Here is a 17,306-nt window from a genome sequence, read left to right on the forward strand (position 1 = left end):
GAATGCACAGTCAAGGACAAAAAACACGCTGAGACATGGAAAAAGCTCCCTCAAACAGAGGACTTCGCCGTTACCGTGAAAGAAAGCAACGCTTTGCGGCTGTTGCAACAAAACTTCATTTGATGATGTATACATCATTTTTTTCCAAAGTTTTAACCAAACACCGACTCTTTGAATTTTTGCAGGTACCCAGAACATTTTGACAGGAGTGCCTGTAATAAAGTATCACTGCCAGGTGATCAGGAGAGAAATGGGTCTGTAAGAGATGGGCTTTCAGCGCCGTATTGAGCGTTGAAAGGGATTCGGCACTTAATGCACCAAACATTAAAAACGTCAAGTTCTGTCCCACTAGAAGTTGAAGTACGGATGAATTTGGACAAAAAACAGTTGTAGTTTGAGTAAAATCTGAGTCAAATTTGACTGAAACGATGGACGAAACTAAAAGAGAAACACGTGTCTGAAATGTGCCGAAGCAGAACAGACATCAGAGATTGTGACCGGAACAAAAACTCTCGCGTAAAGCGACACTGTTCGGAGCGACCATCCACATCATCCGCTGTCACCGCACACGCTCTTGCTGCACTTCAAATGAAGACGTGTTCTCGGAAGCGGGTGAGCTCAGTCGAACGGAGTCACCCCCGGGGGGCATATCATCGGCAGCGTGTCACCATTCCTGCCTCTCTTTACACTTTCGGTGACGTGAGCAGAACGCCGAGGTGCGACCGCATGACCGCGTGCCTTCGAAGAGGATGTCAGAGTTTCCGCGGCTGTGCAGCGAAGATCGGAAGCCGCTATTCGGAGCAGCGGCCGACGTCGCCTCAAGACGTTCCCCCACGCTCTCCTCACCATCCCTACAACCTTAAAAACTAGAGCTTGCGCGGGAAGTCATACCGGAACCGCACACGGTCAGTCCGCCGCACCCCCTCGCTCAGTCCTGCTGGGAGAAAACAGTGAGCCTTTACTCCTACTTTACTCTGTGTTACTATGTGGAGCATCTCGTGCGGGACTGGGCGGCTTTGGAGACCGAGTGTCACACGCACAGCGATCGGCGACACCATTCAAACGAACAGGTTCCGATCGGATTGCTCCGGCTTTCGGGAGCCCTGGAAAGGGGTGACAATCACCAGTGAGGTTAGACACACTGATCTCGCACTGCATTATGTGGTAATATTTCATCCAATTAGAGAGGAACCGTCAAGCCCCTCTAGATCTGAGCGGTTTTGTAACACCTTTCCCACTTGGCTGCAGTGCGTCCTGCCAAGGCTTCGTCTCGAAACCAGACACTAGACACCTGTGAAAGGGAACTGAGATGGTCAAAGACAATGCGGTCCCTGAGCTCTTCCTTCACACACGTTACAGGAAGGGTGCGGTGAACCGGGGTGGAGTGACGAGACCCATTTAGAAGCAGGTGACTTTTTACCAACAGCTACGTTCTGAAGTGACAACATTTTGTTACCGACAGTAAAACAGGTAGATGAAAAGTAGCAGGAAGGTGAAGAACAAACCGACGATGGTTTCAGGAGATCGGGAGAGAAAAGGGACCAGGAAACACATGTTTGGAGACCCGTTGGGAGGGATTCAGCAGTTCTGAGGGACGGAGGGAGTACATCGGGACAAAACTAAGAACTGACAGGCTTTATTTCCACGACTTGTTATTTTTATGACAGCATTATTTTTAGAATTTCCTACTGACATCTTTTCACGCTGAATGTCTGACGAAAATGCTCATGACGCTGAGGAAAATACGTGTGAATAAAAAGCTATGCTGAAAAACTCCAACAAAATGTCAGCTTAATTAGCATACCAGCTAAATAATTTATCCAATTAATTTATTAATCACACTATTAATTATAAAACTGACAGGGACATGTGTTTTGGGATCATATTGTTATTATTCCCTCTGTCCCTGTTATTATTAAAAACAGTGTTTGATGTTTCGATCAAAAAAGGAGCTACATTCAAAATGCTGCAGCTTGTTTAATAATAAATCCAATTTTTCATAATGTGCTTAATTTAACTGAATGGCTGTGATAAAAGTGTGTGAAACCCTTCTGTGGCTCTTACCTTCAATCCTAATTATTGGTGCAATGAGAAAGGACATATGGTCACGTTCCATACAGCTGAAACAAATGTCAAAAAGCCTATAAAGAGAAATAAATCATGCTTAAACTTACTCCACATAAGCGCAGGGTAACATTATTTCTGGTAATGCTTTCAAAATGAAACAGAAGACAGAAAACAGTCCGCAGTGATTTAAAGTGGTTTTCAATCCTCTTAAAAGGTAATGCAACGCGTCCCTTTGCCAGCTTGGTGTTATTAATGCTACAAAAACTGTATTAAATAAATAGCCAAGCCCCTTTCAAACACAGTGTTTAATCCCCCCCCCCCCCCGGTTATGTTTGGAAAAATAAAATTTGTGATTCACCACGCTGCACTGTGGGCTGTATTTGTGGCGGGAAGCCAGTGGAGAAACAGTGACGAAGGGTGCAGGACTTTGTGAATGGAAGCGGCATCCGGAACGTAAAAAATTAATAAGGCCAGCGGTACCAAGCCTTCGCTGCGCTGATGAATGACGATGCAGAGTGACGTTCTCCTCCTCGGCCTCAAAAAACAACGAACGCATGCAGGGATCAAAACAAGTTACGCTACATATTTTTAATTTCCATATCAGCGACGGAAACAAAAGCGTCGACACCAAACAATCGGGCTGCATGTTCAAAAAGCAAACGTTACACACATCAATATTTCTACAAAACAAACAAACGAGACACTTTTTTTTCTTTTTCGGTCAAACTGAATAAAAGGAGAATGTTTTTTTTTTTGTGACCGACACTGAGACCACCCGTTGACCCCTGTTGGCGTTCGCAAAGCGGTCGTCACGACTCCTTCTGTGCGGTCATTCAACGTTCACGCTCACTGGTAGCTCTCTGAGGAGGCGGAAGGTTCTCGGTTCTTCTCTCAGTCCGGTTCCGCCACGATCGCGCCCTGGCCACCCGCGTCCGCCGCTCCGTCCCCTCTGAGGGCCTCACTTCAGGCGCACGCAGTCGATCTCCGTCACGGGCATAGAGGAAGTCCTCAGGTCCGTCTCCTCGGCCGCCTTGCCGGGCACGTAGGTGGACCTCCAGCGGAAGAGCACGATCCTCTTCAGGTGCTGCACCGTGTTGTTTCTCACGCTGACGAAGCAGAAGGTGTTGATCATCCCGTTGCTCATGGCGATGCACTCGATGATGTAGAAAGCCACCAGGAAGTTCCTCTCGCGCAGTACAAGGGTGGGGTGGAAGTCGCGCAGGATGGTGAAACCGTAGTATGGCGCCCAGCACAGGATGTAAGCCGTCAGGATGCCGATGAGCACCATGACCGTCCTGCGGCGCCCGCGGAGCCGCCGCCGGATCTGCTCCGTCTGGTAGCCCGGCACGCTCTTGAACCAGAGCTCCCTGGAGATGCGCACGTAGCACAGCGCCATGGTCAGAACCGGCCCCACGAACTCCACGCCGAAGATGAACAGGAAGTAGGAGCGGTAGTAGAGCTTCTGGTCCACGGGCCACACTTGAGCACAGAAGAACTTGTTGTGCTGCGAGGAAGCGTCCGGGTACACGGTCTCAGAGGCGAAGTACGCGGAGGGTATGGAGATGAGGACGGGAACGATCCACACGCCCGTGATCAAGCAGTAGGCAGTCTGGTGCTTCATGCGTGGCCTCAGAGGATGAACGATGGCCATGTACCTGGAGCAGGAGGAGAAGCCCGACATCGCAGTAACGCCACCGCGCTTCGCCGGCACCTTCGTGAACTCTGCCACCGATCTCCAAACAGGAGGTTCTTCCCTACGTTTAACTGCTGACAGCAAATTCATTAGGTGCCCTTTCACACTTCATTGTTACCCAGACCCAGAGCCAGTCTTAGGAAAAAGTCAAATCAATATGGAAAGTGGAAGAAAAACAGTAGAGTTTACCTTCTAAACATTCGATTGCAACTCTTTCCTTTTGTTTTCTTACAGCCTGTCGCTGGAAGTCTGCATTGTTCCATTCCATCCATCCATCCATCCATCCATCCATCCATCCATCAACCCATCTGTCCATCCACCCGCCCGCCCGCCCATGCACCTGTCTATCTATCTATCTATCTATCTATCTATCTATCTATCCATGTAAAATACGAAGCTGTCACAGCAGCGACATCCTCTCCCAACTGAACTGTTCTTGAACACATTGTGTTTCTGCCATATTCTTAACTCCTTCCAGATGAGGAACATTGATTACCCACCCTGACATGGACACGCACACCCCTATGGCGTGAAGTCGGCGTGTGGCAGTGGGAGTGAAATAATTCATCGAAAGTCAGAATACGCCTGGAGGCTGTTGTTTCCAGTGTGTTTCCTCTGTAGCTTCACTCACGCAACTCTGATTTATGAGAGAAATACGATGCGCATGGGGTCTGGGTGTTTTATGGGCTTCCCTCAGTTTGATTTTGCGCAATGTTACGGTTAAGGTCTCTGGCATTAATCAAGTGATTCAGGTAAAACATGGTATTACCAAGTTTTGCACTGGTGGAAAGTGTATCAGGCTGGGTTTGCTTTATGGCCAAAGGATGCGACTGGTGAGGCAACTGGTGAGGCAACTGGTGATGCCATCCTGGGCACTTTAACCGGCTGCCTTGTTGGGCTCTTTTCCTTTCCTCCCTCCAACGCACAAGTATTAGCGATACAACGAAGCCTTTGCATGAAAACACAAATAGGTGACCGCATTTCAAACAAACTTACTGTTTCCTTCCGATTTCGTTTTTACTGTGAATTTTGGCTGACCGTCGACAAGGCGTGGCGTATTTTGCACTTTTTTTACGGCGTCGACACGCCGGGGACCTCCGGAGAGCCACCCACCTGTCGACGGCGATGGCCAGCAGGGCGTTGGTGGACACGTAGAGGGAGACGGTGCGCAGGTAGTTGACGGAGGCGCAGAGCACGAGCCCGTGGTCCCAGGAGAGCTGCTTCACCACGTAGTAGTCCAGCAGGAAGGGGCAGCAGACCACGGCCACCAGCAGGTCTGACACGGCCAGGTTGGCGATCAGGAGGTTGGTGAGGTTCCTCAGCTTCCTGTAGCGCGCCAGCGTGACGATGAACAGGAAGTTGCCGATGCCGCACACCAACATGATGCACACGAGCACGACGCCGATGACGATGGTGGCCACGAAGAAGGCGCGGCCCTGGGAGGCGTCCAGAGCGTCGTCGCCCGGGACCCCGTAGTCCGTGTCATAGCTGCCCGTGAAAGGCTCCGGCAGGAAGCCCGGCAGATACCCGTGCGTCCCTGCGTACGGAACCTCCAGCTGGCTGCCATTGGACTCCCCCATGGCTTTGCCGTTTATCACCCCCCGTCGCGTTTGTTTCGGCTCTTAGATGTTTCTGCAGGAAGAGAAATGAGAGCGAGAAGCCGTGATGCCGCTGCGGCTGCGCCTCTCTGGCTCGTTCTCAGACGCCGAAATCACGTGGGGATTCAGTTTTGACTTTAAGAGATCCGTAAAGCCTCACGGGATGTGACAGAACACACGTTCGGAAGAGGGAAACGGGCTTCGGGAGTTCGTAGGGAACGAAGGCATCTTTAGGAGCGACAGCGAGACCCTTCGGAGTCATCGGCGCGTCACGAAGACGCGAACCCTTTCATACAGCAGCTGATCGCATCGGGGACGGGTACGAATACTCCTCCGGAGTCTCCTCAAATCAACCTCAGAGCTCAAGGACCGTTTGGAGGAAGCAGTCGAGGATGCACCGGTGCAAATGTCCATGAATAAAATATTTACACAAAAATAAGACCTCACCCTCCAGGACTGGCACATGCATTATTCAGCTTTTCGCAGCGTGTGGTTTTTATCTGTGGATAAGAGACCGTTACATTCATGTCCCTCAAGTGTAGCTGCGGTGACTCTCCCAGCCACTGCAGTAAGTGCTAATTCTGCTTTTGTGCTCTTCTTTACTCGCAGCGCTCATTGCATTTGTCACCCCGGATGACCTGCGTTAGAGCGGCAGTCGAACGAATGGCTGTACGCTCTTCCAGCCTTTTCGACTCCGGTGACTGTTCCGCCTGTTAGAGTGACAAAGTGCTGGAGCGCTGAGAAAGAACGACAATCACATTTGTTTTAAGGGTTATTATTATGTCATCGTGGAGCGGTGCAGGAGGGAGCGGCACTAAGAAGGGGAGACAATTGGCGGCTTCCTCGCAATGGCGCTTTGGGAAGCACAGGTGCATGGAAATAAAAACACAAACAAACAAACTTGAAAAGCTTGTGACAATAAAAAAGGTTTTAAAATATTAGTGGTGTAATGGAGTGATTATTTTCCCTCGTCTTCCCATTACATTGGAAGTGGCTTTTTAATTTGTTTAATTTGCTGCTAAACTGACAGTTTTATCCAAATCAGTATGCAGTGCTTGTCCTTTTTTATAAATCTGAGCATTTTTCTGGGGAAATTCAGGGTCGGTAGCAGATGGGGGGCAGCAGGACTGGGGACGGGGGCTTGACCTGGCAACGAGTTCATGACCTTAACCACTATGCCACCTGCTGGTGCATCATTCCAAGATGCTCTGTACATATTTTATAAAGTTTGCAGGCACCAACCGTTCTTGCTTTACTCAATTAGCCTGAAAATGTTAAAAAAAAAAAAAAAAAAAGATTATCATTGTAGAAATACTGATGTGCATCATGCTTGGTTTTTGAACATGGATTAAACACAGAGCCGCCTGCCCTCATCTCACAAAGCCCACTCACAACTGCAATTTATCTGTGAAGAACAGGACTGACGAAAGGAAGCGGGTTAATGAGAAAATTAATTAGAAAACCTGTCCATAACACATTTATTACAGTAGTTGGTGAGACTGTAACACAGGGCTCTTTCCCCTCTGAAGGCAACAGGTTTCATTTGTACACCTTTTCAGCCCCTTTTTGTCCAGGAAAGCAGCACGTGCAAGTCAATCAGTGTAGGAGCCAAACAAAATAAAATAAAATAAAATAAAATAAAATAAAATAAAATAAAATAAATAAGGACTGTTCCTCTCTGTGTGGGTTGGGGCAAGGGGATTCTCTCCAGCCCAGGCACTTTATTTACCACGGTAAATGCACTGAGCAATCCAATCGGCAATGACAACGAGCCAAATACACGCTGCTGAGTTTTTATACGAGTCTCCGGGCGCCGAGCGCCGCGTGGACATTTGGAAAAACCTCGACAGACTGTACATGGATCGAGTCTCTGCATTCGAGGCGCTGTTACTGTATGCACTTATGCCTGTAAAAAGCTAAACACACACACGCACACACACACACACACACACACACTGAGTCGTGTGACGTGCACCGGCGTCAGTGTACCTACATTTTTATTATGCAGGCTTACTGCGGTAAGGAAATAACAATTTGAAGTTAATAAAATAAACTGAGCACATGATTTTAGCCCAGAGTACAACAAAGTGGTTGTGAAAAAAAGTATGGATAAAATAAAATAAAATAAAATAAAATAAAATAAAAATAGGCTTGCCGACTGTAAAAATATTAAGGTATAATTAAGTGTTTCATCTGAAGAGCGCTACGCATATAAGCAGAGCTCACACTCAACTCAGCAGGTGTCCGGGCGGAGTGTCTCACACACACTGACTCACCTGTCTGTGTCCCGCAGACGCGCCGCCTTTTCCCCGCTCGACCGCCGCTGCGAGGGGCGGCGCGCAAAGACGCCGCGGAGAGCGAGCCGAGAGAAGGACCGCAAACGGACCGCGGAGGGAGAGTGAGTCCATCCGCCGTGGCCGAGAGCGCCTCTCCTCCTGCCTTCTTCTTCTGCGTTCGTCTGCGTTCCTCTGCGTTCCAATCCGCTCCGAGCCGCTCCGAGCCGCTGCGCTCCGCTCTCCTCTCTTACGTCTCCAGTTTTGCATCTGCGTTTCTGACGCGGCAAAGACCCTCAGTGCTCCTTGGACGGTCGCGGGAGCGGCACCCAGATCCCGCACCGCTGCGGTACCGAGTGTGGTAAATTCCCTGAGGGCAAATCAACGAAGTGAACAATTGCGCATCATTGTGTGAAACGCGCAATTTACTTCTTTTACTTCTTTTCATATCTGTTTACATAGAGCAAGATTTCAAGAAACATTCATTTATTCTCAGTTCTTTCTATTAGTTTATGTGGTAAGACTTCAGGAGCAAAGAGATAAGATAAGATAAGATACTTTATTGTCACTGTATACAATACAATGAAATTCCATGATATGATAGATATGACTTCATTCTGCCTTTTGTTCTTAGGGGATATTTGCTTATCTTAGCCAAAAAACAACATCAGGAACCTTCTTCCCGATTAAGCCGTTCCAAGTTTTTCCATCACCGGCCATGCATTCCTTGAAATCTCCTCATGGAATTACAGAATTGGCAGGTGCCACGTTGGTCTAATTCCATGTCCAGCATCTCTAGAAAGAGTCGATGAAGCTATTCTGACTACGAGCTCACACAACTTGCAGATCCATTTGGTCCATTGGGACAAACGCTAGCTGGGCAGCAACCAGCTCAAGATTAGTGACGTCCACCACACCTGCCCAGGATGTCACACTTGTGGCAAGTTTTCCACAGCCAGTATTGTGTCCCAGTACCCCAGGGATCTCCGGAGATGAAAGATACCTTCTCTGGAGTCTTGGACTTCTGGTGAGGTCACTCTTAACAAATTGGTCAAAGGAGATGGGGCTGGACAAACGTTGATCCGATTAACAGGCTCCTGTGGAAGTTGGAAACACAACACAAGTTCCTTCTCTGGATTGGGGTTTCTGGGATCCAATACCCCTCAAAAGCATGATAAGGACTGGTGTTTGATATCGAGGTGGTTGGATGACCTTGACTTGGCTGAGCACAGCCTGAGAAGACTATGTGGAATTGCACTGTGGGCTCACCATCTGAAAAGTGAGATATGAGTGTCACATCTAAGGACTAGTAGGCAGAGCTAATGCGGGAGCTGGAGAAAGAATTGAAATGTGAGGTGAAATGTGTCAGTGTTCCACTTTTTGTGTTTCTTCACCTGGACTGGAGAATGCAATCATGTCCACTGGGAAGGCTGAGAGTGACATCAAGAGCTATACCGGCATCTCCACCACCCAGATGAGAACAAATTTTCTGAGATGGCAAAAGCAGGAGAACGAGAGGAATCAAACTGAAGTCCCCGCAGTTTGTCAGGGAAGATAAAATCTTAAAAGTATCATCTGACCCAAGACATCAACAAAACACTGCCACTGAGTCACACCAATCCCAGAACCTCAAACATGGTGCAAATATAGAATGTGGTAAGAATTCAAGAATTCTTTGAAACCACCCTGCAGAATACACAAGTGCCTCACGTTGACCTTTTTAATGGCCAAGCCAATGCTTTGATCAAGAGTAGTTCACAACTCAACCCATTTCGGACATCTGGGAATAGAACCAGACACCTTCAGGTTAGAAATATGTGCTGTTAGACACCAAGCGGTTCGGTGTACAAACCCTGCGATGGGCAGGTGGAACAGAGGTGACGCGATATCCCTGTGTCCTCCTTTGAAGCCGCCCGTCTCCACAAGGCCTCGCATTCTATTGCCTCCCGGACCGAGATCAAGGCCAGGGCCGTACAATGAACTCCTTTGAATGCTAAATCATGAAGTCCAACAAAGGCTTTTTGGTGTAAAATTCAGAATGAACTCTTGTTAATAACCGTTGGGCAGAGGATTTATTAAAGGATTGTTCGGTTTTTCCCAGGGTTCCACTTTCTTCTTCAGGAGTCTCTATGCCACTGTCTGGGTCTTTGGTTTGTGACAAAACAAATCAATTTTTGGAGGGAATAGCACCCATGGCAAAAATATGCAAAGGTTTTAGTCGAGCGTTGTGCAGCTCTGGAGCTGCTACAGCAACACGATCCCAGCGGGGACATTTTCCGATGTGTTGTGGATGAACCCAACGGCTTCCGTTCCTCGTTGCCCTTGTAAACCACGCGAGCGGTCGCTATGAATCGGGTTCGACTCGAGGGCACGTCCATCCATCCAAGGGTCAGTATCTCCTGTCCACTGGGAACAAGAGCGGAGGGGCTTGATGGATGGAGAAGCCCACCTGCTACGTGATCCCGATACAGAGGTGGGTAGTAATGGGTTTTATTGACTCCATTGCTTCTACTTGTAGTAAAGTGTACATTTCAAAACAGTTTTTGGGAAACCTTTCGGTTTTACTTTTATACTTCTAAATAAAAAATGTACTTTTACTCTGTTACGTTCCTGTCACCCTCTTCTCAGTTCTGTTGAATATTTCCCGTTTAATATTTTATCTTTCATTTTCCTGCAAACCGCAGCATCTTCTGTGGATTTCATTGGTTGTTGTCACCTGCCAGTCACTTTTAGGGTGACTCATCAGCAGCATCTCTTCAGTCATCTCAGATGGCAGTTTCCTTGACTTCTGCATCTTCTTTGGTTCCATTCTTTCACAGGAAGGCCTTTGTGTAGTGGTTCGAGCTGCTGCCTTTGGACACAAAGGTTGTGGGTTTAAATCCCAGGTGTAGTGTCCTTATGCAAGGTATTAACTTTAAATGGCTCCGATAAAAATACCCAGCTGTATAAATGAGTAAATAACTGCACTGTAAGTACCTTAACAGCCTTTACAGTGTAAGCTGCGTGAGATAAATATTAGACAAGGTGCACATTGCAGCTGCTAACATTGTTAATGGTTTAGAACATTAAAAAGTTCAATTTGATTCAAAGTAACTTCAGGACTTGACAAGTTATATACTGTATTTCCCTTATACTTTTGGATGTCTATTTTTTAAGCATGCGTAAGGTATTATTAGTACCCCACTACCTTTTCTGAGCAATTTTTCTGAAGGTGAAAGTATTTTTGCCTGAGTACTGTTTTCACTACAGCACCCACCTCCGGTCCCTTTTCCAGCCGCTGGAACCAAGGAGATCTGCTCTTGTGCTGAGTGTGGAACTGCTGCGAGATCTTCCCACGCAGAAGAGCTTCGGCTGTGAACTCTGCTGTGTTCTTCCTGTGGTTTGGACCCTCGCTGGAGGCCTTACCGTGTTATACCCCATGGTGCACCCGTGGATGCAAGCAGGAAGTGGACACAATGGTGAGAGGACACCGCTTTGGAACCGCATGGACTCCCACAGGTTTACTGAGACGTGCCAAGATAATGAGGAGAACCTGAGATGTTGCTCTCCACAAAACTGGGGCATGATCTGCAGACAGATGATGAGCTTTGAATTTATTACCGCAGAAGGGAACCCTGTCACTGGGTAAACATGGTTAATATTAACAGCACGCTCAGTCCTCTCGCATATAATGATAGGAGGTGTATTGTTTCTTCCCTCTTATGAAGAGGCGAGGGTGGGGCGGCATTCTGGGTAATGATGTACCGTGTCAGCAGCGCTTCATCAGGTGTTCACTCAAACCGCTGCGCAGCAGAACACGTTTTTAATGAGAAATGTGGTTTTTCAACCAGTAGCACTGCAGCTTTAAAAAGCACTTGCATCTCGAAGAGACTCGTGAAGGCTGTGCGCAGATAACTGGCTTTCACACCGCTTAAAGTGGGAATGGAAACGTGGATCTGCGCCGGTGTTATTGCACAGATAAAGATATGATTAAGCTCGTGGGACACTTCGAACCGTGTTGTGTGGCCTGTCGTGAAAAACGATCATTTTAAAGTGGTGAGGACAGCCGCACGCCGCTGCGTCGGACGCGTCGCCGGTCGAACGTCCATTTAGTAAGCTGCGGTAAATCGGGGGAATTGTTGGCGGTGCAGAATCCTCTTCAGATACGGCTTCAGACTTACGCGCTGAAATGAGTTCGCAACATGGGTCCGACCCTCGAGCCTCCTGTCCGCCACGTGCTGTGGTCCAGATCGTTGCAGTGTTCCAGTTTCTTGCTTCACCGGGACAGGTATATAATTTATATATGTCTCTATATATAACTCTATATTTGAGTATATTACAGATAGATAGATACATTGATTGATTGATTGATTGAGCAATTTCCTGGCAGAAATTAATTTTATTACATGGAAAGGTAGACTATTTATTGCTGTGGGGGGTGCAGTGGCGCAGCAGGCTTGGCCGGGTCCCGCCGCGTGGTGGGTCTGGGGTTCGAGTCCTGCTTGGGGTGCCTTACGACGGACTGGCATCTCGTCTGGGCCGCGTCCCTTGCGCCCCGTGTTGCTAGGCTCCGGTTCGCCTCCGGACAAGCGGCTTCGGACGGTGTGTGTGGGATTTGGTGCTGCAGGATTTCTTTTACACTTCCTGTACGTTGCGCCGCTCCCAAGTGCCTCCTCATCCCGATACGTTCAACGGTGGTTCTGAGTGCGAGGGGCACAAAATGCTTGTATCTGCAAGAATGGTTCTGCTTCTGGCAGGTCTGAGGTGTTTCCCCACAGTAAAACCGCAATAGCTCAGGGGAGGCTTGTCTTTCTGCAAGTAACAAGTCATTATAAAAGTGCTTTCCAACTCTTCTCAGCAAAGAGAGGATGAACCTGGGATGCAAAGTATGCATCTGGTTATGTAACTCACTGTCTCTGGTGGCTCATTTTATTGGAAAATTGTTTTCGGCGCTAAGAGGGAGGTGCTCGTGCACTTATACAAATATAATTGCTCCCAAGCCCCAGAACGTGGTCCATTTCGTAAAGCGGCGAAACTGTGGGATAAATCTTGAAATGATAAATTCAGTAAATGTTAACTGACAAAGAAAAGGGTAAATAGTGGAAGATGTTCAAGTACTCTGTTTCTTATAGCTCTGCTTGTGGCCAGGGGAATATACATCGTCTGCACCTTGACTACAGCGTAACTGCGGTTAACGCACTGTGCTTTCTTACTCAGCCACATGGCAACAGAGAGCTGAAAGTGGGGTCCCTTAAATGCGATAATTTCAGATCTCAGATTCTTTCTAAACTGCGTTTCTGAACGTCACACATTTAGGGAAAAAGAAGAGCCAAACCAAGGCGGCACGCGGTGCTGCTGCTGGCGTTGCTGCTGCTGCTGCAATCTGGGTTTGGCATTTGCTCCTCAGACCCTGTGGAGACGGAGTATCGATCCAGCGAGGTGCCGGTAATGTACACGGGGAGAAGTTTCTCAGCAGCCTCTGCCTTCATCGCACGCACCATCGCGCACGTACTCGGGGGATATCCACAGGCTCTCGTGTGGACCTCCTCCGCCTCGCCTAGCAGTATCCCTGGCATCTGGATCTCTCAACAGAATCCCGTTGCCCCACTCCACCGAGACGGGGCCTCAAGCAAACACGCACGCCGTACCGAGACTGGGGAAGAAACACGAGGGGCGAATTCTGGGTTCGTTTGCGCTCTTTATTGATGGCTCACAGTGTCGCAGTGTCCATCGGGTATAAACTGACCGCTGTCACGTAATCACTAGGAAGCTGGACTGAGGCGTGACCTGTCATAGTGTGGCTTCAGGAATGACCAATCAGGAACTTGTTTGAGGCCTGACCAATCAGAAGATGGCCTGGACTAGCTTGTGAGCATAATAACGTGGGCTGTACGGCTGTAAGACAGGAGGTCAGCAGGGTGCGTAGAGGTTAAAGGTTTAGAGCAATAACTGCTGGGGTGCTGCACTGCATGTCTTCTCTTATACACCAATTCTCAGCCGCGCCCCTAACCCTAACCAAACCCCAACCCTAACCCTAACCGTAACCTTAACCACTTCAGTCATTTGTCATTTCCCAGAAAAATTCAAAAAAGCCACAGCTGTCTTTTTCCTATTTCATACATGACATGCGAATGGCACCGTCGGATCGTCAGATCGGAAGGGATCACCTTCATCTTCGGAACGTCCTTTTGGGGAAGACTCTCAGGTAAGAGGGTGAAGCGACGCTGCATATCACCTCCCTGCCGGTGCACATGACAGGACCTGCTTCCCCTCCACCACGGGTCACTTCATAAATCTTTGACCGGAGCAGATCAATATCCCAGCAGCCTGGGCTTTGCATTCATCAGCTGGATTTCACCGGCGATGACAGCTCCACCAAGGCCTTCTCGTATCTCCATTTCCAGCCATGACCTCCACCGCGGGGAGCAGTTTTTCAGCACAACATCGACTGGCGCTCGATGCACAGTAGGAGGTGGATGGAAAACAATGGCAAAAAGCTCCTGTCACCCGGGAGCAAAACAATGTTTTTTTTTCCCAACATTCTTTATCAAACACAAAGCGTTTGTGATGGAGGATCAGGGGTTATCTTCTCTACGGCTCCTTAAAGCCACGAAGCCCGATTTCCACAGTGCCGTAATCGCGGTACATCGGCACGTTTACTGCCACTGATGGATGGAGGAGCGACGCGGACCCCCGCCATACGATACTCCGTCACGCATCCGAACCCCATGAGCTCGGCTAATTAAAAATGTCACGGCAAGACTTACGGCACGCGGTGCGTTGAGGCGCCCAAAAGCAAAACGACGAGCGAGCCGACAGGTGAAGCAGCAGGTGAATCACACAGTTCAAGAGATTCCCTCAAAACGTTCAGCTGTATGTGTCTGGGGGCTCGTTCGCCTCGGAAAGTACGCGAGCATGAACATGCTGTACGAACAGGCAATTTTTTCTGAGTCCCTTTGAAGAAAACGTCATAAAGTGAATGAAGTGGATCTTGGGGAGTGGAAAAACAGAGTAAAAACACACTCGTTTAAATTAAACCACACACACACATTTTCAGAACCGCTTGTCCCTTACGGGGTCACGGGGAACCGGAGCCTACCCGGCAACACAGGGCGTAAGGCCGGAGGGGGAGGGGACATACCCAGGACGGGACGCCAGTCCGTCACAAGGCACCCCAAGCGGGACTCGAACCCCAGACCCACTGGAGAGTAGGACTGCGGTCCAACCCACTGCGCCACCGCACCCCCTATAAATTAAACCACTAAGCTTCAAATAAATGATACATTTATAATACCTTTAATACTGCAAAAGGTATGCTGTGAGATAATGGAATTCATTCATAATAGTTTGTGTTTATTCACATTTTCATAAAGCAGTTTATTTGCCATTAAGCAGTACATTTATGTTTATTAGTAAATTCCTAAATAAAAAACCCCAGTGAAATAAACCCTTATGTAGCACTTAGCTTTTGACAGCTAATTTTCACTAATAACCCATATTTATTGCTTTTGGACCAATTCAGCTGTAAGATAAGCACCATCCTGTGTGCTCATCGCGATGAGGAGAGTGAAACGAACCATCACCCTGAGAGTCATTCTCCGCATACATGACTTTTTAATATTGTGCTACAGCAGTGAACTGCCGCATTGTAATATTTAACTCGCAGTGTTTCGACATGGATGGTTGGACACATGAGCCCCAGAGCTGGAATCCTGAACACAAAGGGACCTGCAGCATGTGGGGATCTCACACAAGTCCAGAAACACGGGCAACGGGAATCGGAGTCCAGCGTCTTTGTCCATCTGTTCTGCAGACGATGGGATAGGGATAGGGGTTAAGGTTAGGGGTTAGGGTTAGGGTTGTAATTAGGGTTAGGGGTTAGGGTTAGGGTTAGGGGTTAGGGGTTAGGATTATGGTTAGGGTTAGAGGTTAGGGTTAGGATTGGGGTTGGGGTAAGGGTTAGGGGTTAAGGTTAGGGTTAGGGGTTAGGGTTAGAGGTTAGGGTTAGGGGTTAAGGTTAGGGTTAGGGGTTGGGGTTAAGGTTAAGGTTGGGGTTACGGTTTTGGTTAGGGTTAGGGGTTAGGGTTAGAGGTTAGGGGTTAAGGTTAAGGTTAGGGGTTACGGTTATGGTTAGGGTTTCGGGGTTAGGATTAGGGGTTAGGGATTGGGGTTAGGGTTAGGGGTTAGGGGTTATGGTTATGGTTAGGGTTGGGGTTAGGATTAGGGTTAGGGTTAGCAATAAGGGCTGTGGTTGGGAACGACATGTTACGTTTGGCCTTCAGCTTCTCGGAACGGTAACTGTCCATTCGTGCCATACGAACAAATCAAGTTGTGATCACACTTCCAGTCCCAAAAGTGCTCATAAGTTGATGACCCTAACAGGTAACAGGTGTGAAAGGTTTGAGTCCCAGATGTGGGTCAGGGATGAGAGCACTTGATTTAATACTGACTTACTGATTAATTGATTCATTAATTCACTGCTACATGGATTGGTTGATTCAGTGACTGACATCGATTGACTGATCAGGCAACTGATCGATAGATCGATGGATCGATTGACAGACAGACTTAGAGACACCCTGAAATGATTCCCTTAGCTGCCTGTCGTCTGCAGGGAAGAAGGGAAGATGGTAAGACCACTTCGCAGGGCTGGGGAACCCAATTAGAGCTCTGCTGGAACTCAGAAATTTGAATTTCACAGCTGCGCCCCCCCCAGATGCCGTTTCCATGGCATCCCGGTCACACCGCCCCCTCCTCCCCACTGAGCTTCTGAGCAGAGCTACAGCGAGAGCGAGCTGTCGCCTCCAGACGTCTCAGACTCCACTATGGATGTGCCTCCTGACTCACCCTGAGCCCCGACCGAGAGACGATCACGCTCTCGTAGACAAACGGATGAGGGGAGCAAAGGATTATGGGTGAGGAGGACGCAGTAAAGACGCCCAAACAATTGTTTCATTTTGACGCCTGTCGATTAACAGGAGGCAGATGTCTGCCCAGGCCGTCCGTCTCCGACACGTCCTCCCCAGAAGATCAGCCCAGCCATGATTAACAGAGTGGGAACGGGGGCTGCAAATGAAGCTAATGAAAATCTGAGCCATTAATGAGAAGATTTCAGGATTACTATCTGGCGGTATCGTGTGTGTGTCTGTGTGTGTGTACGTATGTGTATGTACGTGTGCGTGTGCGCGTGCATCACACAGCACAGAGCCAAGGCAGCTGAAAAATGAGGTTTGCCACAGGATCGAAGCCCGGCACCGGGAGCTCTGCTAGGGCTCTGCAGCAGCAACAGGACAGGGACAGGGACAGGTGCGCCCCCTAGGTTCGGCACTGACTCCACACTGTGGTTGACCGAAGTGAACCGCAGCTCGGCTCTGAGACGCTCGGAGGGAAAAGGCGACGCTTCAGCTCCTGATTGTCATGTGTTTTCAAGCAAAATAACAGCAACATGCAGCAGTGTTTTAACTTATCTATGAGGGATCACCGGGGGTCCAAACACACAGGGCTGCGGAGCTGCTGGAACCAGAGGACCCAAACCAGCTGTGTCCTGACCTGTCCCTCATAGGAGCCACAGTGTGGGACAGGACATTTCCAAAGCACCTTACAATTATTCACCCATTCATACAGCTGGGTCATGTTACTGGAGCAGTTCAGGATGGGTACCTTGCTTGAGGGTACTACAGCCACAGGTAGGATCTG

General features: G+C 48.6%; 1 protein-coding gene across 1 annotated transcript; it reads right to left on the reverse strand.

The window, feature by feature from the left end:
* Nucleotides 1-3,025: 3,025 nt before the first annotated feature.
* On the reverse strand, nt 3,026-5,340 carry prokr1b (prokineticin receptor 1b). Its single transcript, XM_018740025.2, has 2 exons — nt 4,874-5,340; nt 3,026-3,722 (listed from the first exon to the last, which is right to left on the reverse strand). Exons 1-2 carry the CDS (start codon nt 5,338-5,340, stop codon nt 3,026-3,028), a joined length of 1,164 nt encoding a protein of 387 aa, XP_018595541.2.
* Between the last annotated feature and the right edge of the window lie 11,966 nt (nt 5,341-17,306).

This window comes from Scleropages formosus, chromosome 4 (assembly GCF_900964775.1).
Source record: "Scleropages formosus chromosome 4, fSclFor1.1, whole genome shotgun sequence".
Lineage (NCBI taxonomy): Eukaryota > Metazoa > Chordata > Actinopteri > Osteoglossiformes > Osteoglossidae > Scleropages > Scleropages formosus.